Genomic DNA, 19,547 nt, shown 5'->3' with positions numbered 1-19,547 from the left:
TTACTTTGATGCGAACTGCGATTTTATTTATATTTCACTGCTCAGTATTTCCTACTCTACAAAGGCAGCGTGGAGTTATCAGGATATACTAGACCCAGGTTTCAAAATCTCGTGTTAAACAGCCTCGAGGGTCTTCAAGATTTCTGGAGCACTTTATATTAATAGGCTTCTTTTCATGGAAATCAAGAAACTAGGTCAAGATATCCTTTCATGAGCCCCTAAACCGTGTCTAACAACTTAAGGACTGTCTGGCCTCCTTACTTGTAGACTGGTTTCTTGAAGTGGGCCTTAACAGCCACGGTTTCCATCTGGGCTGCTCAGGAGGGCTTTCTGTTAGCACAGGGGGTAAGGGTGTCCAATACGACAGTCTCCAGATAGCACCTACCCTCTGCCACCCCTCAAAATGCACCCTGTGCTCCTCTAGAACACACGACCCCCAAATGCCTGGGAAATCACTAATCTGTCATCACCTCCCTCCTAGAGCCCTTTGCTGGTACCCGCCCATAAGGGAGGAGCAGGGGGAGGGGAGGCCACAACCAAATGGCCGTAGGCTGGTGAGAACTCCCCACCAATGGAAAATTGAATATGGAGTGTGTAGGTTTCCATAGGTACCAAGATCAGATGATGGGTTTGTTTTGTCCAGGATCTTATGGGGGAGCAGACTAATAACGAGAATAGAAGACACAGGGAGGAACTTCAAATGGGTTAGGAATGCCTATTCCAGTGGAGTCGTTCTTTAGATTTCCAAAGCCCTTGAAGAATGCCCACATCTAGGTTTTGTAAAAAGGAGAATACTTCTGAAGCTGAACACTAGGCCTTTAATTATAACTTTCTTTGTTCATTGTCACTGATTGTTTTTTTCAATAAGGTAGCATTCTCAAAGTATATTATCAACCACTAGCAAAATTAGTATTGCATACTTCACTTCGCTTAAGAATTTCCAAGATGATATCTAAAGCAAGAACAAACTCCATTAAAATTGAAGTTGCTCACGTTCAAACCTCAACAAAATGCTTCAGGATGACTAAACGAGCTCTAGGGACAAAATATGCATCGATTTTTAGGATCTACATGACTGTTTTTCTCATAGAATTTCTGAGGCAAAGGAAATCGTGACATCTTCGTAAATGAACTGGTTCCAGCTGAAACCCTGTGTATTACCATCATGATATTCCCTCAACCTGAAAAGCCCTTCTCTCTTCTCTCCACTCTTATAAAACCACCAGCCACTTCAAAGGCTAGGACATAAAGCACATACCTGAGAAATTTTCCATGTCCAACAAGTCTACCATACAGACCGTGTCTTTATTCTGAAGCCTTTCTGCACTCTTGGACTTAATTTGTGGAAAATTATCTGGTTCTCAGAGTATTGTTTTGTCTTGTCCTCATATAACTGCGCATGTTTTATATTCCTTCAAGAACACCATCATAGCACCTACTATAATAAATGATTGTTTAATGAACAAGCGAACTTAAGCACTAATGACTACAGGAATTTTAATGGTCTCTCAGAGGATTAAATGCATTGTGGATGTTATTTATATAACACTTCAATTTATTTCACTCTATAAAAGACAACGGTATTTATTTCTGTTCTGTGGAAGAGATTGGTTCTTCACTTCAGGACCAAAAATGAAGACGCTCTAGAATTTTTCCCCTCTTCTGTCTTCTTTTGCATCTGCTTTGATTTTACAGGGATGTCTGCTTGTGCAAGTGTCTCTGAGTCGTGGCCATGTGGAGTCTGAAATTTTGTACCTTCTAAGCAAAACCATCCTAGTACTCATTAGCAAGTCACCTGAGATTTACCTACCCAGTTTTGAAACAGAGTAAATACTTTGACCCTTTCTCTACTGTAGGGAATCCTTGACCCCCAAAATATACGTAGTTGTACTGTCCACGGGCAAAACCCAGTCTGGTTACCGAATGCAGAGCGCAACAAACAGGCTGATGGAGTTTAATCCGAGCGTGGGAATACTTCTCTGAGTTTGGCTTCCTCATTTGCAAGTAGGAGCTAGAATAGTAGCACGAGGGCTATTGTGAGGAGTGAAGGAGGTAATCCATTCAGTGCAAAAGCCTGGCTCAATAAAAGTGAGGGCTCACCATATGCTAGGCATTGTCTTTGTGATTTATTATTACTAGTCGTGACCTTAGATAAGTGACCTAGCCTTGCTATGCGCAGCGTCCTCATCATAAAATAGTAATAAAGATGAAAACGAATTCATTGGGTGGTCGTGAGGATCACATGAGATAATGGATGTAAAGCAGGCTAGGAGCATCGTCAGTACTCAGTAATCAATAACTGTTACCACCTGCATCATCACCATCACTTTCATCATCCTCCTCATCTCCATTATTAACAGACTGTCAGAAAATGGCATAGCCAATATATTAAGAGGCTATTCCTAATAATAAAATAGGTGTGTGGAACAGGGGGCTCAATCAGGGAAATAAGAAAGCAAAGGACTCTTGTAGGACCCAACCGAGGCTGTCAGAGGCATCCATCATAGAGAGGACTTCTTTTTTTTCTAAGAATTACTAATTTTTATTCTAATAAGCATACAACATTAAGTCAGTCATGCACCAGCTACTTCTTGGAGGTCAGACAACCCAAAGATAAAATATAACCCCTCTCCCTGAACAACTATGGGTGGTAAGTTTATATTCAGAAAAAATAAACAAAATCAGCCCCACCTTGGCATTTTATATTAAAATTGTGGACTGTTAACAATCCTGAACGTGACTTTCAAAGAAAGTTCATTTTTTCATACCTGCATATTAAAAAATACTATTTTATTTTTTAAAAACCACGGGTTTTCTTTAACAAAATGATTTATGCACTCCAGGTCTAACACGCCTGATATTGGTACTTTAGAGGAACTTCTGGAGTAGGGAGGGAAATGCACATGGGGAAAATAAACCTCCATGTAAAGGTGAATTTTCCATTGTTATAAAAGTGAAGCTATTCAGATTCGTCCTGATGCTGTATGCATAATAATGTCACTGCTATGAGAAGGAGAAATGCTTGAAATTTAGAAGTAGGGATATACACATATACACTGACTCATGGGAGCTGCCCACACTAATTTGTACTTTGTTTTTCTCCCAGTCAAGTACACGAAGTTACAAAATATTATAGCCTTAATTTTCAGTTTTAAATGTCTCACTTGAACATACTGGTGGAGAAAAACACGGGCATCATTCAGTGGTTCAATTTCCTGGGGGTCCCATTCTAAATGCAGCCATAATTATTGATTTGATCCCAAGTTCATTGTGAAATAAAGGAAGAAAATACGACTTCTTCTTAGGAGCAAAGCATAGTACTAACTCAAGATAGGTTAAGACTCTTCCTCCTAAACCATGACTCGGATCACTAAAAACAAAGTCATTTGCTGGTAACATTCAGTGTATGCCTACAAAAAGGATGCAAATGTAAGTCACCCTTTTGCCTTGAGCTCAAGGTTCAGGATAGAAAACGCATACACACAAACACATGTGAAGATAATGAATATTATAAAGCTCTGGATGTACACTGCAGGCAGTACTGTTAAGTCCAATGCACAGTGGAAAGTATTATTGGAATAACTAAAAAGTTAAGGAGAGATATCAGGAAATCTGGACAGCAAATGTGAACAAGAAGAGAAACAGTTTATCTCCTGGGAGAATTTCCGGTGCCCACCCTGGCCATATGGAAATCATAGGGTCTCCTTCTAAATGCCTTCATTTCGTCCTCTCTGATACCCAACAAGATCAGGAGAAGAGTGCTTTTATTTCCCAACGTCCTCTGTGGCGTTTTTGTAAGCAGTTTTGGTAGAGGAAGATACATATTATCAAATACTACAGCATTATAATCCTACAGAGCTCTTCTACACTGCTCCAAACTTGTTCAGGGTCAGACCTCATACGATACCTGTCTAGTCTAGGTTTTTCATTTCCGCTGCTGAACCGTCTAAATACAATTGATTAATCAAATCAGATTTCACTGAGTTTTTTACACAGTTGGTTTGAATTTGCAATCAATTTAGGATGGAATCTCTTTTGATGTTTAATTTATCTTTCCTGTTTTTAGTTGGGGGCCAGCCAGACATTTTCAAACACATGATGTTTCAAATGAGATATGGTAACAGATACACACTACTGTGTATAAAATAGATAAACAACAAGGACCTACTGTATAGCACAGGGAACTCTATTCAGTATCTTGTAATAACCTATAATGGAAAAGAATCTGAAGAAGACTATATATATACACATGTGTGTATGTATGTATGTGTCTATAACTGGATCACTTTGCTGTATGCCTAAAACACTATAAATCAACTATACTTCAATTTTTTAAAATGAGATATGATCAAATATAAAATTTAGAAGGAATTTCTCACTTGGAGGCAGGGGACATGGGGAGAAGAGACAATGAAGACTAGAAGAGAAAGTCAGTATTTCTCTGTCTTCTGGGAGGATGTCGGAAGTGTCCCAAGGCACGCATAGCTCTTCTTCCTCTCACTTCTTTCATCGTCTCCCTGGCTCTTCCCTTGCCTGGCTCCTTCTCTCTCTAACAGACTCAGCTCACACGTCGCCTCCCCAGCTAGACATCTCTCTTTCCACCCAGTGGAACCTTCCCCCGGGCCTCCATCCCTCTATAACCCATCCCACTTAGGCCTTCATAATTCTGATCCCTCATTTGTTTACCTGCTTATTGTTACTTCTCAGCACACCTGGTTTTTTTCTTCCAGTTTCACTGAGGCGCAATTGACATACAGCACTGTGTGAGTTTAAGGTTGTACAGCATTAATGATTTGACTTACGTACATCATGAAATGATTGTCACAGTAAGTTTAGTGAACATCCATCTCATACGGATACAAATAAAAGAAACGGGAAGAAATAGTTTTTCCTTGTGATGAGAAGTCTTAGGATTTACTCTCAGTAACGTCCATATGTAACATACAGCAGTGTTAATTATATTAATCATGTTGTACTTATTTATCTTATCCCTCGTACTTATTTATCTTATAACTGGAAGTTTGTACCTTTTGACTGCCTTTATCCAGTTCCCCGTCAGCACATTTGTTTATTATTTATTTTATTTTCTGAGTCCCTTGACTAAGATACAAGTTCTTTCAGGGCAGGATTTATTCACCTCCATATTCTTGGCACTAAAAAAAAACATCTAACACACTTGAGATGTTCCAGGTATTTTTGCTGAATGAAGAATGATAAGGCTCTGTGTTTCCTCCAGAGAAATCTGTCATCGTTTCCCCACACTCACCTCCCTCAGGATGTCCTTTACTTACCCAGCCTTGGCACTCTTCTCTCTCATATCTGCTTTTCCTGCTGCGGCTCAAATGCTGTAAAGCCCCCTCTCCCTCCCTACTCACCATCCCCTGGCCACGTCCCCACCCTGCCCCATCACTCCTCCCCACATCCTTTTCTCCTCTAAATTGTTAGAGTCTTAACATCCCTGCTTTCCCCATCACCAGCTCAATGATCTTTAAATGGTGTAACAACTCTGTGCCTCAGCTTCCTCACCTAAAAATGGGAGAAAACAGAAACAAAATAACTACAGCTGCTGTCAGGATCAAGTGGGAAGTTCTGTAAACACTTGAAAGAGCCCGAACATCACAAAATGCTAACTATTCACAATTATTCTTATTCCCACACATGTGAACACTTCATTGAAATGCTACATTTTATTTTAAAATCTCAAATATGTCTGTTTTCTGTTTCTTCACAGTGTCTAGCATGTGTCATGTTTACTTAGTAGGCAGGTCAACAAGTAGTTGTCTGATTCAACCTAATAAAAGAGAAGGGAGGGGACTTCCCTGGTGGCGAAGTGGTTAAGAATCCGCCTGCCAATGCAGGGGACACAGGTTCAAGCCCTGTTCTGGGAAGATCCCACATGCCGCGGAGCAACTAAGCCCGCGAGCCACAACTATCGAAGCACACCGCAACAAAGAGTAGCCCCCGCTCGCTGCAACTAGAGAAAGCCTGCAGGTAGCAACACAGCCAAAAATAAATAAATAAATTTATTTAAAAAAAAAAAAAGAGAAGGGCAAGAGACAATGCAGAAAGGTGACCATATAAGTGAGCTGTTTTATTAACTCAATGATATTTACCTTGTATTCTTGAAATTTTGATGAAGAAAGCTCAGTACTTACAATTCTACAGTTTTATCAATAAATTCAACTTAGATTTCTACTTATTCTCAGATACCACCTGCTTTTAAGTGAACAGGCTTCAAATTTGTCACAATCTTGATCGTTTTTCTATTTCCTGAGGAATATTTTATCAGTATTAGCTAGAAAGCAACTGGAAATCTTATCTTCTGTTTGACTGTACCTAAATGGTAATTCACAGACCCTTTGGATTGTTGCCCAGACAATAGAAAACAAAATCAAGAAAAAATAAAGCAGTGATACTAATTTTCATCTTAATGAAAAGTAAGTGAAGAGCAGATGAAATTAATAAATACTAGGGGAAAAGGGCCAAATTCCACCAGCACACATTTGTTGGACTTAACAAGGAACGTGTCGTTGGCTTACCCTCTTTATTCTATAGGATTCCAACAAATTAAGCTCCTCCAACTGGCAAGTTCTTAGTGTTGATGTAATGTTGCCTGTCCCTGGACAGCTGAGCTCAGCAGCTCTAGTTCCATTTTTCCTATCCAAAGAATAGCTAAAGAAACATTCTTTGGACAAGTGTAATATGTTTGCTGCGTTTCAAGAAATTTTTTTCACATTTTCCTCTCTAGCTCTGTTTATTGCACCATGATTTCTATAGATTTGATTTATTTGGGGCCAGGTGCAAATTTTAATAAAAAGAACAATGTTCAAACTAGCCTAGAGCGGTCTAAAGGAGTTTCATGGATCCGATATTCCAGAAGAGAAATTTTCACTTCATGTGTAAACAGAGTTTAGTCCACCGTTCAGGCCTTGATTGATTGATTTTCAGTGTGAGAGGGTTTTCCCTCTTCCTCCAACTCTTCTTCTTTCTCTTCTCCTCTTTCTTCTTCTTCTCATTCTCTTCTCCTGCCTCCCCACCTCCTCCTCTCCCCCTCCTTCTTCTTCTTGACTAGTAAATAGACAATGTATTCAATTGATACAAAGGGTAGTTCTTTGACAAGTTTGTTTAAAAATTGAGGGCATAATATACATAAGTCTGTAACTTTATTCTTCTGACAACATATCATGGACATCCCTCAAAGTCAATAGATAAAATCTAGCTCATTATTATTATTTTTTAAAATTTTTTTAGCATTACGTGGGCCTCTCACTGCTGCGGCCTCTCCCGCTGCGGAGCACAGGCCCTGGATGCACAGGCCCAGCGGCCATGGCCCACGGGCCCAGCCGCTCCGCGGCACGTGGGATCCCCCCAGACCGGGGCACGAACCTGCGCCCCCCGCGTCAGCAAGCGGACTCCCAACCACTGTGCCACCAGGGAAGCCCTAGCTCATTATTTTTAATACCAGCAAAATATTCTATAGCATGGGTATATTACAATTTTTCAACCAATCTATTGGTGAATAATCAGGTTGATTTTAGCTTTATTTTCCACTAACAAGATGAAAATTAGTATTTTTGTATGTGTGTCTTTGCATATGGGTACTTTTGGTTCTATAGGGTAGAGTCAAAATTGTAAGACCAATGGATCGAAAGATACAGATATAGGGACTTCCTTGGTGGGACAGTGGTTAAGAATCCGCCTGCCAATGCAGGGGACACTGGTTTGATTCCTGGTCCAAGAAGATCCCGCATGCCGTGGAGCAGCTAAACCCATGTGTCACAACTACTGAGCCTGTGCTCTAGAGCCCATACTCCACAACTACTGAAGCCCATGCACTCTAGGGCCTGCATGCTGCAACTACTGAAGCCCATGCAAGAGCCCGTGCTCTGCAACAAGAGAAGCCACCGCAATGAGAAAGCCGCGCACCGCAACGAAGGGTAGCCCCCACTCGCCGCAACTCGAGAAAGCCCATGCGCAGCAATGAAGACCCAACTCAGCCAAAAGAAAAAGATACATATATCTTTATATTATGTAGATCTACATAAAGATCTCTGTAGTAACGTTTTCCTACTTAGAGGAACATTTTCCTACTGCCATCATTTTTACTTTATCTTTTTTTTATTCCATCAGCCTTGATTTTCTAATGACAACTTTTTTTAATGTTCAAAAACAACAAAAAATTATGCTTTTCCTTACTCAGAAAACTTCAATCCAGAAATGAAGTATGTCCCAAATCAAACCCTTTTTAAGTGTCACCATGTTATATCTGGGATAATTTTCTATGTTTTTTTAGCATTCCACTTTCTGATTTTTTTCTCAAAGTTATGAAAGAACAGCATGTGACCTTTGTCCATCACGAAAATGACGATATTTGTAGACTCGGTTTTATTTGGTAACATCAGTAGAACAAAGAATTACTTATCACATTTCTGTTTAGATCATTTTACAAAGACTCGTTTGTTCCTGAAATTTTGTAATAGCCAAGTCTGTCAAGGATTTTTTATTTTTTTTTTTGCTAACTCTCAAATATAATCTTGATATTGAGCCAGCAAAAATTTTTTTCAGTTAGTGCTATAATATACAATATACATCATGGGCCTGTTCTGAAATAAAGATGAGAATTATTTTCTGCTTTTTGGCTCTGAACCAATGGTTTACTGGCCAGTCTCTCAAGTAAAGTTTTTTGACTTTTACAGACAGAAAATATGTCCACTGGACACAGAATATTTTTTAATAAGAAGAAAAATAAGAAAAACTGTAGGATCTAGAAAAGACCATTTCTTTTGTATTCATTGACCATCAACATATATTATTTCATTTAATTCATAACAACCTATGAGATAAGTATCTATAGATGAGGAAACTGAGACTCAAAAAGGTTAAGTAACTTATTCAGTGCCTCACAGGAAGTAAGTAGGAAAGCCCCGATTTTTACTCCATTATCTGTCTGATTTTGAATCCATGCTCTATATACAGACATGTCCCCAGTTTCCTGTTTAATTTGCCATATTGACCATCACCAGTTTTTGGCCCATCCTTTTGTCCTTTCTCAGTTTTAAGTTACATGTCAGTCTGAGTCAATCAGTGGTCAATGGTGATACGGACATGAAGGTTCCATTGCCTACAGTATTTCTACACAACTGGCATGGAATTTTGACTTAATGTGAGCTAAGCCCTCACTCTTGGAGAAGAAGGAGGATATTTCAGGGCCAGTTGAGCTGTTCCTTCTTCTGAGGTTGACATGTCTCCCAGAAGCTCTGATGATGGCTGGTGGCAGGACTACTTTCCATGGAACATATTTAAGCCTCAGATTTCATCCTCATGTTACTGAAGATATTTTTTACCCTAGCATGTTAAAGCTACTCAGTAAAAGCTAAATCAATCTCATGTGATCCGCTTGCTGGGTGAACACTTTTCTCCCTTCTGTTTCTTTAACCCTAAGGCTTATTTGGGGAACTAATACTATTTTTCTTTGAGATTTCCGAAAGGCATACTGGAAAGTTCCTCAGATCTCTCTTGCTTGATAAGCTGTTAATGGGGGGAGGGGCAGTGACATTCCTCCAATCCTTGTTGTATTAAATTGATTCTACTTGAATAATTCCTTCATTGATAATTCTAGAAATTTTTCGACAGTGGAAAATTTAAGCAAGACTCACATGATTTTAAGAGACAACGCATTCTCTCCCTTGGATTGTAGTGAAATACACAGCCTTTTGTAGTTTAATATGTAAAACTGTCCAGAGGGGTTTTTTCTTTTATTTTTTCTTAATATGCCATCATGTATACAATTCTTGAATTGGCTAACCGTATTTTCCTCTATCTCATAGCAGTTGGTATTCTTCTTAAATATGGCATACATGAAAACACAGACTCATTGTTTTAAAAAATAATACAGAAAGAGGCCTAACTCAGATAAGTTGGGGCTGAAAATTTCCTGGGAGTGGAGCCGTAGAGGTAGAGGCGCTTTGTAAATGGCAGGGAATCTTTTTCTCAGTTCTTTGATTGCCATCCAAGTCTTTGGGGAGGAAATAAAACATCACTAAAGAGTCTGCGGTCTGGCACGTTGAGGTGAAGGCTGAACCACTGCCTGCTAGTACCTTCACCAGCGTCGTAACCCATCTTTTTTTTTTTTTTTTAACGTTGTAAATGCTATATAAACTTTATATGAGCAAACAAGCTCAGAAATGCACATTCATCTCAAAAGTACCATCTTAGTACAAGTTAGAGCAAATTAAGATGAATCTAAGTGGGTTAAGTGAAACCGATGTCAAAATCACACATTTATATCTAAGGTAACTTCCTAAGGTGATATAGAACAAATCTAAGTGAAACTAAGCAGGCTGTTTGAAACAAGCAAGAAATGACACATCTGACAAGATGGGCTGACCATTAACCGAGGCTCTCGGAAGCAACCAAGCCCGGAAGACACCTGAAGCTAGTGCCATGCTGGGGCTGGTTTGCGGGGAAGCGGCTGCAACCACAGACGTGCTGCGAGTGGCTTGTCACCCCGGGAAGTGCTGCCCCCAGCGCTGCCCGATGTGCACAAGCCCTTACACAAGTCGCTGATGCCCGGCGAAGGGCATTCCCATAACTGCAGGCACTCAGGCTAAGCCGTGCACAACCACACCCCAAATTCAGAACGCAGAGCACATGACACCCCCGTCGCCCCACTACTCTCCCACTTTGGAGCACTTTCTGCAGAGCATGCAAGCGCTTCCCTTCCTTTTTCCCATCTTTCAAGTTGCTAAACCTGGGGTTGGGTGGCGCATGGCTGCAACTGGAGCCTTCCCCTCTCCCGGGTTGCCCTGGGACCCTGGGGCACTCCGTTGTGTCCAAGCGACGCCCAAGCATCCCGCGCTCCTTCGATGCTCCCAGCGAGGACAATGGGGGTCCTCCGCATCCCAGTAAAGAATCGTCGGGGAGACGGGCTCTTGGGCCGCCTGAGAGTGCCGCAGGGGACAGCGCCCGGGGACTCGGCGTGCCCTCCGTCACCCAGGGTGCGCTCACCACTTGTAGCCTCTGCCGCGCTGGAATTTGAGGGTCAGCGCCGTCTCCAGAAAAAGCAAGAGGTTGAGCAGCGCCAGCAGCCAGTACCACGGCTCCTTCTTCACCTCGGTCACTCGCCAGACTCCAACCAGCGAGTGCAGCACGAAGAGCAGCCGGGTGGCCAGGGCGTTGAGCAGGACCAGTCCCTCCATGCCGCCCGGCGCGCTCTGCCCGCGCCCCGCAGACCCCGCCGCCGGGAGCACCCGAGCCCGCCCGAGGGCGGGACGCGACACAGCTCCGAGACCTGCCGCTGCTGTCGTCCTCCCTCACCCTCCCGCGAACTGGAGCGAGCGGAGCGCCCCTCCCCCAAACTTCCTGAGAACTCTCGAAAGAGAGGCGATTCTGCACCCAGCTTTTCGGGCTTTCCGGGGAGTCTGGGGCTGCGCTGCTCGGGCTCCCAGGCGTTATTCTGCCGCGCTTGCCCATCCCCCTCCCAATCCCGGGGAGTGGGGAGGGCCCTCTCCGTCCCTGCCCTCGACCCCCGCCGCCCGGCCTCCGTGGGGTCCTCGAGAACCTCGCCGCTCCGAGGAATTGGAAAGAGGGAGGCGGACTGAAGGTCGTGGGGCTGCATAGCCAGAAAGGGGGAGGGGGACGTCGGGGGCTGGGGGGTTCCCTTACTTTTCCACTGAAGTACTTTAATTCACTCACACTTCTTGCAGGAACAGGCTCTCACGGTGACTCTGAGATGGGACGCAGGAGAGCCGGAGAATCTGCTGCGCAGGCAGGTTTAGAAATAAGGTTCCAGCCCAGTTTGGAGAATTAAAACTTTCCCGGACCAGAGGAAACGAGGCACCCTGGGCTTTCCCAGAGCTCCCTGCCCCTCCCTTAGCAGACGGGTAGCCCGGGTCACTTCCACTGTTTGGACCAGGTGTTATTAAAGCAAAGAGATAGTCTTTATTATGTCTCGCCCCCCCAACACACTATTTTTTCTGAAAGGAAGTAGGGTGGCAAGACAAGAGGGCAGAGGGGACAGTGAGGGGGAGACAAGATAAAGCTAGGTTTAGGTCAGACGGAGAAATTCATGGAGTAGGACACTGTACCCTTGACATCAATGAGTCATGAAGTAAACTCCGACTTGCCAGCACCCAAGGCAAAGAGGCAACTGAAGTCAGCGTTTCCCAAAGCACCTTCATGATTTTTGTTTCCTTGTTTGGTCTCCTACCACCTGTACCACGATTAACTTAACATTTTTCCTTAAACGAACTCAAATTTTTACTGAAATAATTTTTAAAGAAATCTTTGTATCGCTTGTAAATGGAAAATCAGTGTAGTAGGCTATAAATGGAAGGTAATTACCAAAAATCAATAGAATAAAATGAAGCTAAGTTATTGAGACCTTGCTAGATATTAATTATTACCTTCCAAGCCTCTGTGCCTCAACCTCTCTCTTTCTGGGAAAATAAAGAAATGCTAGTCCTGGGACTTTCCTGGTGGTCCAGTGGTTAAGACTCTGGGCTTCCACTGCAGGGGGCTCTGTTCCATCCCTCATGAGGGAACTGAGATCCCCCATGCCTCGTGATGTGGCCAAAAAAAAAAGCTAGTCCTCTTACTACCAAGCAGGAATGCTCTCTTGACCACATTAGTAAACTTGAAGGTAAAACTCAGAGAGAATTGTCTTTCTTGCTTAGGTTTATTCAGTCTAAAATCATCCCAACCCTGTCTTAAATTAGGTTGAAATCTCTGAATTATACAATTACTGTCTTCATTAGGTGAAAAAAAATCCAGTTACTTAAAAGAAACTCAGTTATTTCTGGTGCTGTGATTAAGGAGATTTCTTTTTTCCTGTGCGTCTGCATTCTTCCACATCTTACAGGAAACCTAGCAGTGATATCCTGGGGCTGTTTATTATAGTGCCCTTCAGTGCAGGCTCATGGCACAGTGACCAGTGACTGTACAGCAGTGATTCTGTACAGCGGGAAGCAGCATGGTGTGGACGTTGGAGCCCCAGCACTGGCTCAACTGGCTGTCCTGGACTCCTGGCTCAGCCACTTAGTTGTGTGTAACCTTTGTACCTCAGTTTCCTCATCTATAAACGGGGTACTAAGCCTCTCAACTCGTAGGGCCATTGTGAGTATAAAAGGAGTTCATTCATATAAAGCTCCTGGCACGTCCTGAGAGCTTGGCAAACCTTGGCAATTACTGCCTGGACCAGGAAACTTAGTCCAGGGGAGCTGCTCTTTGATGATCTGAGACAAGTAATAATGAAAGTGCAGAGAGAAACTTGACATTCCTAAGACCTGTCAAAATCCTCCATCCCGACGCCACCAGGAACACATCTATTGCTGAACAAGTTGGTTTTATTACGTTTTTAGGGAGGGAGTACACACTCCATGGAGAACTGTGGAGTGTCTCGCTAAGAAGCTGTCAGAAAGGTTAGAAAAGACTTACTAGAAAGGATTGGGCTTGTGTTAGGTGATTTTAAAGAGGGCTGAAGAAGGTGGGGCTTTACTCTAAATTGGATGCTATCAGCAAGTAGGGTTCATAATTCTACAATTGAGTGTCTTGACGCTAATTTAGATAGGTGGGGAATGTTTGGTCATTTTTGTGGTTTGGACAATGTTCATGTTTTGTCTGTGTTCAGACATGATTGTAGAGTGGTCCTATCTTTTGTCTTGATCCATCATGCTCACAGAGTGGCCTTGCTTGAAGTGGATGTGCTGTGAAATTTTTGTGCTCACCAGGAGGAGACCGAGACCGGGCTGACAGTGCCAGACCAGTTGCCTGCTTTAGGGGGTTGCTTTTCTCTTTCTCAGGTCTCTTGAGAAGGGCTCTCCAGGGGGAAAGGTTAACAGAAAAGAAAGGAGGTCAATCTGACATCTTCCCCACATCTTTTTTTTTTTTTTCTCTGTTTTGAAGGTTTAGATTCGGTATAGGTTTTGTTGTCTCTGGATCTGAAAAACAAAACTGTCATTAATGAGCACCTTAAGGTTAGTTCTTTTTAATTTTCTCCTAAACCCGTTTTAGAAAACTGGAAGCTTTGAAAAATATTTTGAAACCTTCAAGCCAAGAGTCCGATAATCATTTAAAAAAGAAAAAAGCACTGAGCAATTAAAAAAATCTCCCACACCTACAGGGCTAGAGATGTCCCCGCCTGATACTATCCGAAGAGTGTGCATGCAGTTACGGTCCCACCCATGGCCTCCCAATAGTGATGCAATCCAAAGTCGTGTCTGCATCCAGAGCTACCAAAGTTGCAGGTTGGTCTCAAAAGCCACAACCTCCTAATAATGTTCATTTCTCCCATAGCCCCATTTTGATCCTATTCAGACATCACTCTAACACACACACGCACACACACAGAAGCAGGCAGTGGTGTCAGTGCAAGGAGGGCTCCCATGAGCCTCTGAGAGCTAGTGCTTAGTGCGTCTCACTCAGGCCTTGGTAGAGCTGCCTTGATTTCTCTCCTCTACCCCATCCCCCAGCCCTGGCTGCTGCAAGAGCCACATCCACCCCCAAGAGTGTTCTGATTCTCTTTACACCCTTACTAGGAGTCTCACCCAGCCCACCCCCCTCTTTCTTTCAAGAACACTTCTCAGATTTTAACTCGAGATCATTGAGGGCTCTAGGTAAGGAGTAGCGGTGGTCCCCAATATAGACGGTCTGAATATAGTTATTGAATAAATACCTTGAGCACAGCTGCTCTTCACACTCGCTGGTATGACTTTAGCGTCTTAGGCGCTCTCATGGAAAGAGCTGTGCTCATCTCTGTTCTCTTAGGCTGTTTTCTTCTGCTCTGCTTTCTCCATTGACCCTATCCTATCTGTATTCTAGCTTCCTGAAATTCCTCAAAATGCCTAGTCTGTCCCCCCATGCTTTCAAAGCACTGTTTTAATTGCATCCTTTCTGGCTTTAAAAATCTTTTCTGTTATTTCAAAGGTGAAGTCTTAGCTTCTAGATCACAAATTTGAACCAGAAAACTCACAGATTTATTTACTGTTCTGAAACATAAGGATTAAATAGGAACTCTCATTGCAACTATTTCACATTATATATAATAGTAGAGGAAAAACAGATCTTTGCTAAGTTACTAATAACTGTAATAATTACTCTCATTTTAAAAAAAGGAAAAGTCAGAGGTAATTATCAACCTTCAGAAACTTTAACAGCTAGCAAGGAAGAGAAATCTGAAGTATAGGCAAAGGGTCTGGAGTGAGGCTGCCCTCGGGTTGCCTTCTACAAGCCTTGTCACCACCTCTTAGGTGATTGGCAAGTTGCTTAACCTCTTTGAGCCTTGGTTTCTCATCTGTAAGATAAGAATAATGATAATACCTTCATGTATTATGAGGATTAAATTAAATGATATTTCTAAAGTGCTTAGAAAAATGCCCAAATTATAGCAAGCACTCAGTAAATATTTGTTGAATAAATAAATGAAGATATGAGTGAGAGCTGAATAAGCAACACCCCAAAACAGAAATATGTTATTCCCCAGCTGGCATCATAGCCGAGTCCTCTTCTAAGGCCAGCTGCTTGTAAATGATGGGGTAAATAATAAAGTAGTAAATATTATTGGTATGAGCTCAGTGCTTCATTCTATCACATGGAGGGAGATCACAGATCAGTGGAAACACTGCATGATTGGCTGTGATGATAAGTAAGTCTAAAAATGCTGGTGGTTTTACTCCCCTGAAGTTGTAAGATTCATTTCCCAGGATAGCTAAATAGTTAAGATTTTGGCTTGGGAGTCATGCAGCTTGGGTTTGAGTCACAGTTCCTATTATGGGCTGAACTATGTTCTCCCAGTATCCATATGTTAAAGTCCCAACCCCTAGTACTGTAACTCAGAATGTAAGTGGATTTCAAGATAAGGTCTTTAAAGAGGTGATTAAATTAAAATGTAGCCATTAAGGTGGATCCTAATGCAATTGGAATGGTGTCCTTATAAAAAGAGGAAATTTGGGTGCACAGAGATAACAGGAGTGCACATGCACAGAGGACAGGCCATGTGAGGATTCAGCGAGAAGGTGGCCGTCTGCAAGCCAAGGAGAGAGGCCTCAGACAGAAGCAGACTGCTCTCTGTGATCTAGAACTGTGAGAAAGTAAATATCTGTTCTTTTTTTTTAAAATATTTATTTATTTATTTTTAAAATTTATTTGGCTGTGCCAGGTCTTAGTTGGGGCATGTGAGATCTTCGTTTCCACGTGCGGGATCTTCATTGAGGCACGCGGGATATTTTAGTTGCGGCATGTGGGATCTAGTTCCCTGACCAGGGATTAAACCCGGGCCCCCTGCATTGGGAGCATTGAGCCTTAACCACTGAACCATAAGGGAAGTCCCAAAGGTCTGTTCTTTAAGCCAGTCTGTGGTATTTTATTATGGCAGCCCTAGCAAAGTAAATGCTTCAAGCACTTAACCCATAGATTTTGATGATGAAATGAGATTATCATTTAGCACAAATTCTGCCTCATAGTAAGAGCTAAATATGTTAGCTAATATTATTATTGCTATCATTATAATACCAATGATTATTATTGTTACTAGTGTCTCCAGAGGAACAGTTGTCAGGCCCCCTTCCTATCATATTGAAATACACACCCAAAATATTGTATCTCTATGTAAATCACAAGCCTATTTTACAGATGAAGAAACAACTTTCTTTTAAAGATTTTTGGGGTCTGGTAAGAAGGCTTGAATCTTTCAGAAAATAAAGTGTGACTATCAAACACCAAGTAATCCATTTGAAAAAAGAAAGTTCATTCCAAATGTGAATTTAAATAATGATTAGTTGGCTACTTGATTGGTTGATTGGACATGTTGATTCATTTTGGATTTGTCCAAATAAGCCTAGGATTATAGCTGTAGTCGTGAAGATACCATGTAGCATTTAATCGTGAAAATTCTTAACCACAGGAGCACTAAAATGAATGTATACAGGAAAGCATTGTAAGATGCTTCTTGTAAATGCTTCTTTTAGGTGTGACTTAGAAGAGATCGTCAGGGGGCTAGGGAGAGATTGATAGTGTGACAGTCATGATGCCTTGTCTCCAAACCCCAACTCAAGGTCTTCCTTTGTAAAATGGAGCTGGGGATGCCAGGCTTGTATATACCATGATCCTTAAAAGAGTCACATGAGGTAACGAATATGAAATTGCTCCATAAAAGGACACTGAGGTTAAGGTTCACATTACAGTGATAAGTCATGTTGGTATACATTCCCTTGATATGATGTGATGAGAATAGCACTGTATCTCTGTGGTCTTCCTCCCCAAAACCCATAACCCCAGTCTAACCATGAGAAAAAACATCAGACAAACTCAAGTTGAGGGACATGTTGCAGGATACCCTACCAGTACTTCTCGAAACCATCGAGGTCATGAAAAACAAGCAAAGACTGAGAAACTCTCACAGCCCACAGGAAATTAATTAGACATGATGAGTGGATGTGGTGTCCTCACTGAGATCCTGGAACAGAAAAAGGACAGTGGAAAACTAGTGAAGTCCAAATGAGGTCTAGAGTTGAGTTGGTAGTAATGTAAGATATTAACAAAAGGGAAACCAGATGAGGGGTATACAGGAATTGTCTGCACTATCTTTGCAAACTTTACGTAAATCTAAAATTATTATAAAATTTAAAAGTGTATTTTCAAAAAGGAAATTGACGTACTAATATCAGAATTTATCTGATTATTTCATTTAATGTGAAAGCAGCTTACAAATTCAAAAGCTCACTTTAGAAATGTCAGGTAAGGGAATAATTATGTGATAGTTTGCAAATACTTTTAGAATAGCAGAGTCGAGTATTTTTCTGCTGTCGCCCAGGCCTAGAGTCTCTGCTTGATTATCACTGTCATCAAACAGTCATCTCATTACTGAAGAGTTCACTGAGCTCACCAAGTCCGGCCTCCTCACTTTGCAAACTGAGGCCCAGAATGAGAAAAATTATGAATATGTATGTGTATAAATATATATACACGCACATAATATATGTTATATACTGCATTATCTATAAAATCTTTCTTTTTAATAGAAATGAGATGTAGAAGCATAGGACGTCCTTGTTGAGTCTGTTAGTCTGGTGGGTTTTTTGTGGGGGGGTGGATTGTTTTGGTTTTTTTTTTTTTTGTCTAGACTGTTACGGAAACACATCCAGCTCAGTTAAGGAAGGAAGTTCATAACAAAAACAAATCAGTAAAACTGTGTCCCTTTTAGGTGACAGGCCTGCACTACATTGAGGATTTAAAGGTGAGAAGGATCAGGTCTTTGACCTTGGGGACCTCCCAGCCTGGTCCAGGCAGCAAACACCTAAGCAGCTTTACACTAGCACGTCAGAAGCATGAGGGTAGATGGGAGTCACCTGACCCAACTATAGGACCAGCTCGATGGAGCCCGTCTTGGAAGAGTGACCATCTGAGATGCCTTAACAGAGGAGTGAGGAGTTAGCCGAATGGAGAGACGGGGCGGGGGGCGGGGGGGGGGGGTGGATTCCAGGCAGGAGAAGAGACTTCTTGTCCTCTGAGATTGCAAGGAAGGAAGGAAGCATGTGGATTTAGATAAGGCAAAATCTTAAGACGGGAAGTTGACAGATCAGGCTCGAGGGGCTGTCGTCACAGTGAAGTAGGGCGTGAGGCCGTGTGCTGGCAGGGAGGGGAGGGCGCTGGGTGGAGATCTTTAGGAGTATGGTAAAGCCTTGGGCCTGTATCTGAGGGAGAAGAGAGTGGACTCTAATCCAAGGCAAGTGAAGGGTTAACGAACATTCCAAGCTAGCATTAGCACCAACATACAGGAATATGCAGCTTCCTCTGGCAGCCTTCAACTGTCCAACGGTAGAGAGAGTACAGAGAAAGTAGGTTGTAGCCTTCATCTTGGGTTCAGTTTTCCCAGACAGGGTGAGCAGAGTGTGGGGATCTAAGAGAACCAAGGATGGTGAATATTTGCTGTTCGGACCTCAGCTGTAAAGGTCGTGGGCAGGGCAAAAAGGGAAAGAAGGAAGTCAGCAGACTGGAAGAAAATAAAAGCGACATGAAAGCCAACGTTCCTGTAAGAATCAGAGAACGTTACAGTCTCTTAAAACTAAATTTGTTAGAAAAGAAAACCAATCCATGTGTCAAGCTTCTGAGTAAAGAAAGGAGATGTCTGGAGGGTTAAGAGAGGCAGAAGATGTTCAACCCAGATGACATTGACAGAGGATGACACTTAGATGAAGGCAAAAGCTCGATGGGGTGCCAGGAGAATGCACCTGGGGTGTTGGCATTGTTCAGGGGTACAGAATTGAAGAGCAGTAGGGGATAAAAAAAACACCAAGGAGAGGAGGTGGAGTGGCGATACCTTTTGTTCAATGACCAAGGATTGCAGAAATGGGAGGAGTGGTCAGAACTGATGCTTCTAATATGGCCAGGAAAGAAGCAGCTCCTGGTGAAGTGACCTAACTATGGAACTACAGGCAAGTACATGAATCTAGGCCTCCCTTTCCTCATTCTAAGAGTTCTGCCCTAACAGGCTGTTGTGGCACTGGAGAAGGTAATGCACCTGGACCACAGTAAGTGGTACCTAATAAAGGAGA

The 19,547-nt window shown here is 42.3% G+C and overlaps 1 protein-coding gene and 1 long non-coding RNA gene across 4 annotated transcripts in view; one reads left to right on the top strand and one right to left on the bottom strand.

Moving 5' to 3' along the window:
* The window catches only part of TMEM26 (transmembrane protein 26), a 47,173-nt gene extending 35,649 nt beyond the window's left edge, over positions 1-11,524 (bottom strand). For 2 of the 3 annotated variants that reach the window (XM_079900980.1, XM_079900981.1), the window contains exon 1: positions 11,008-11,326. In XM_079900980.1, the coding sequence (XP_079757106.1) occupies positions 11,008-11,198 (191 nt within the window). In that variant the 5' untranslated portion in view covers positions 11,199-11,326. Of the gene's footprint in view, positions 1-11,007 lie in introns of all 3 variants that reach the window. The other variant, XM_079900979.1, reaches the window with a different exon arrangement.
* The window catches only part of LOC307175226, a 479,060-nt gene that overhangs the window by 447,240 nt on the left and 12,273 nt on the right, over positions 1-19,547 (top strand). The gene's annotated exons all lie outside the window — the stretch shown is intronic.

Source organism: Stenella coeruleoalba (genome assembly GCF_951394435.1).
Source record: "Stenella coeruleoalba genome assembly, chromosome: 16".
Classification (NCBI taxonomy): domain Eukaryota; kingdom Metazoa; phylum Chordata; class Mammalia; order Artiodactyla; family Delphinidae; genus Stenella; species Stenella coeruleoalba.
Note: the sequence above shows the minus strand (reverse complement) of the source record. Positions and strands in the feature narration are given on the sequence as shown.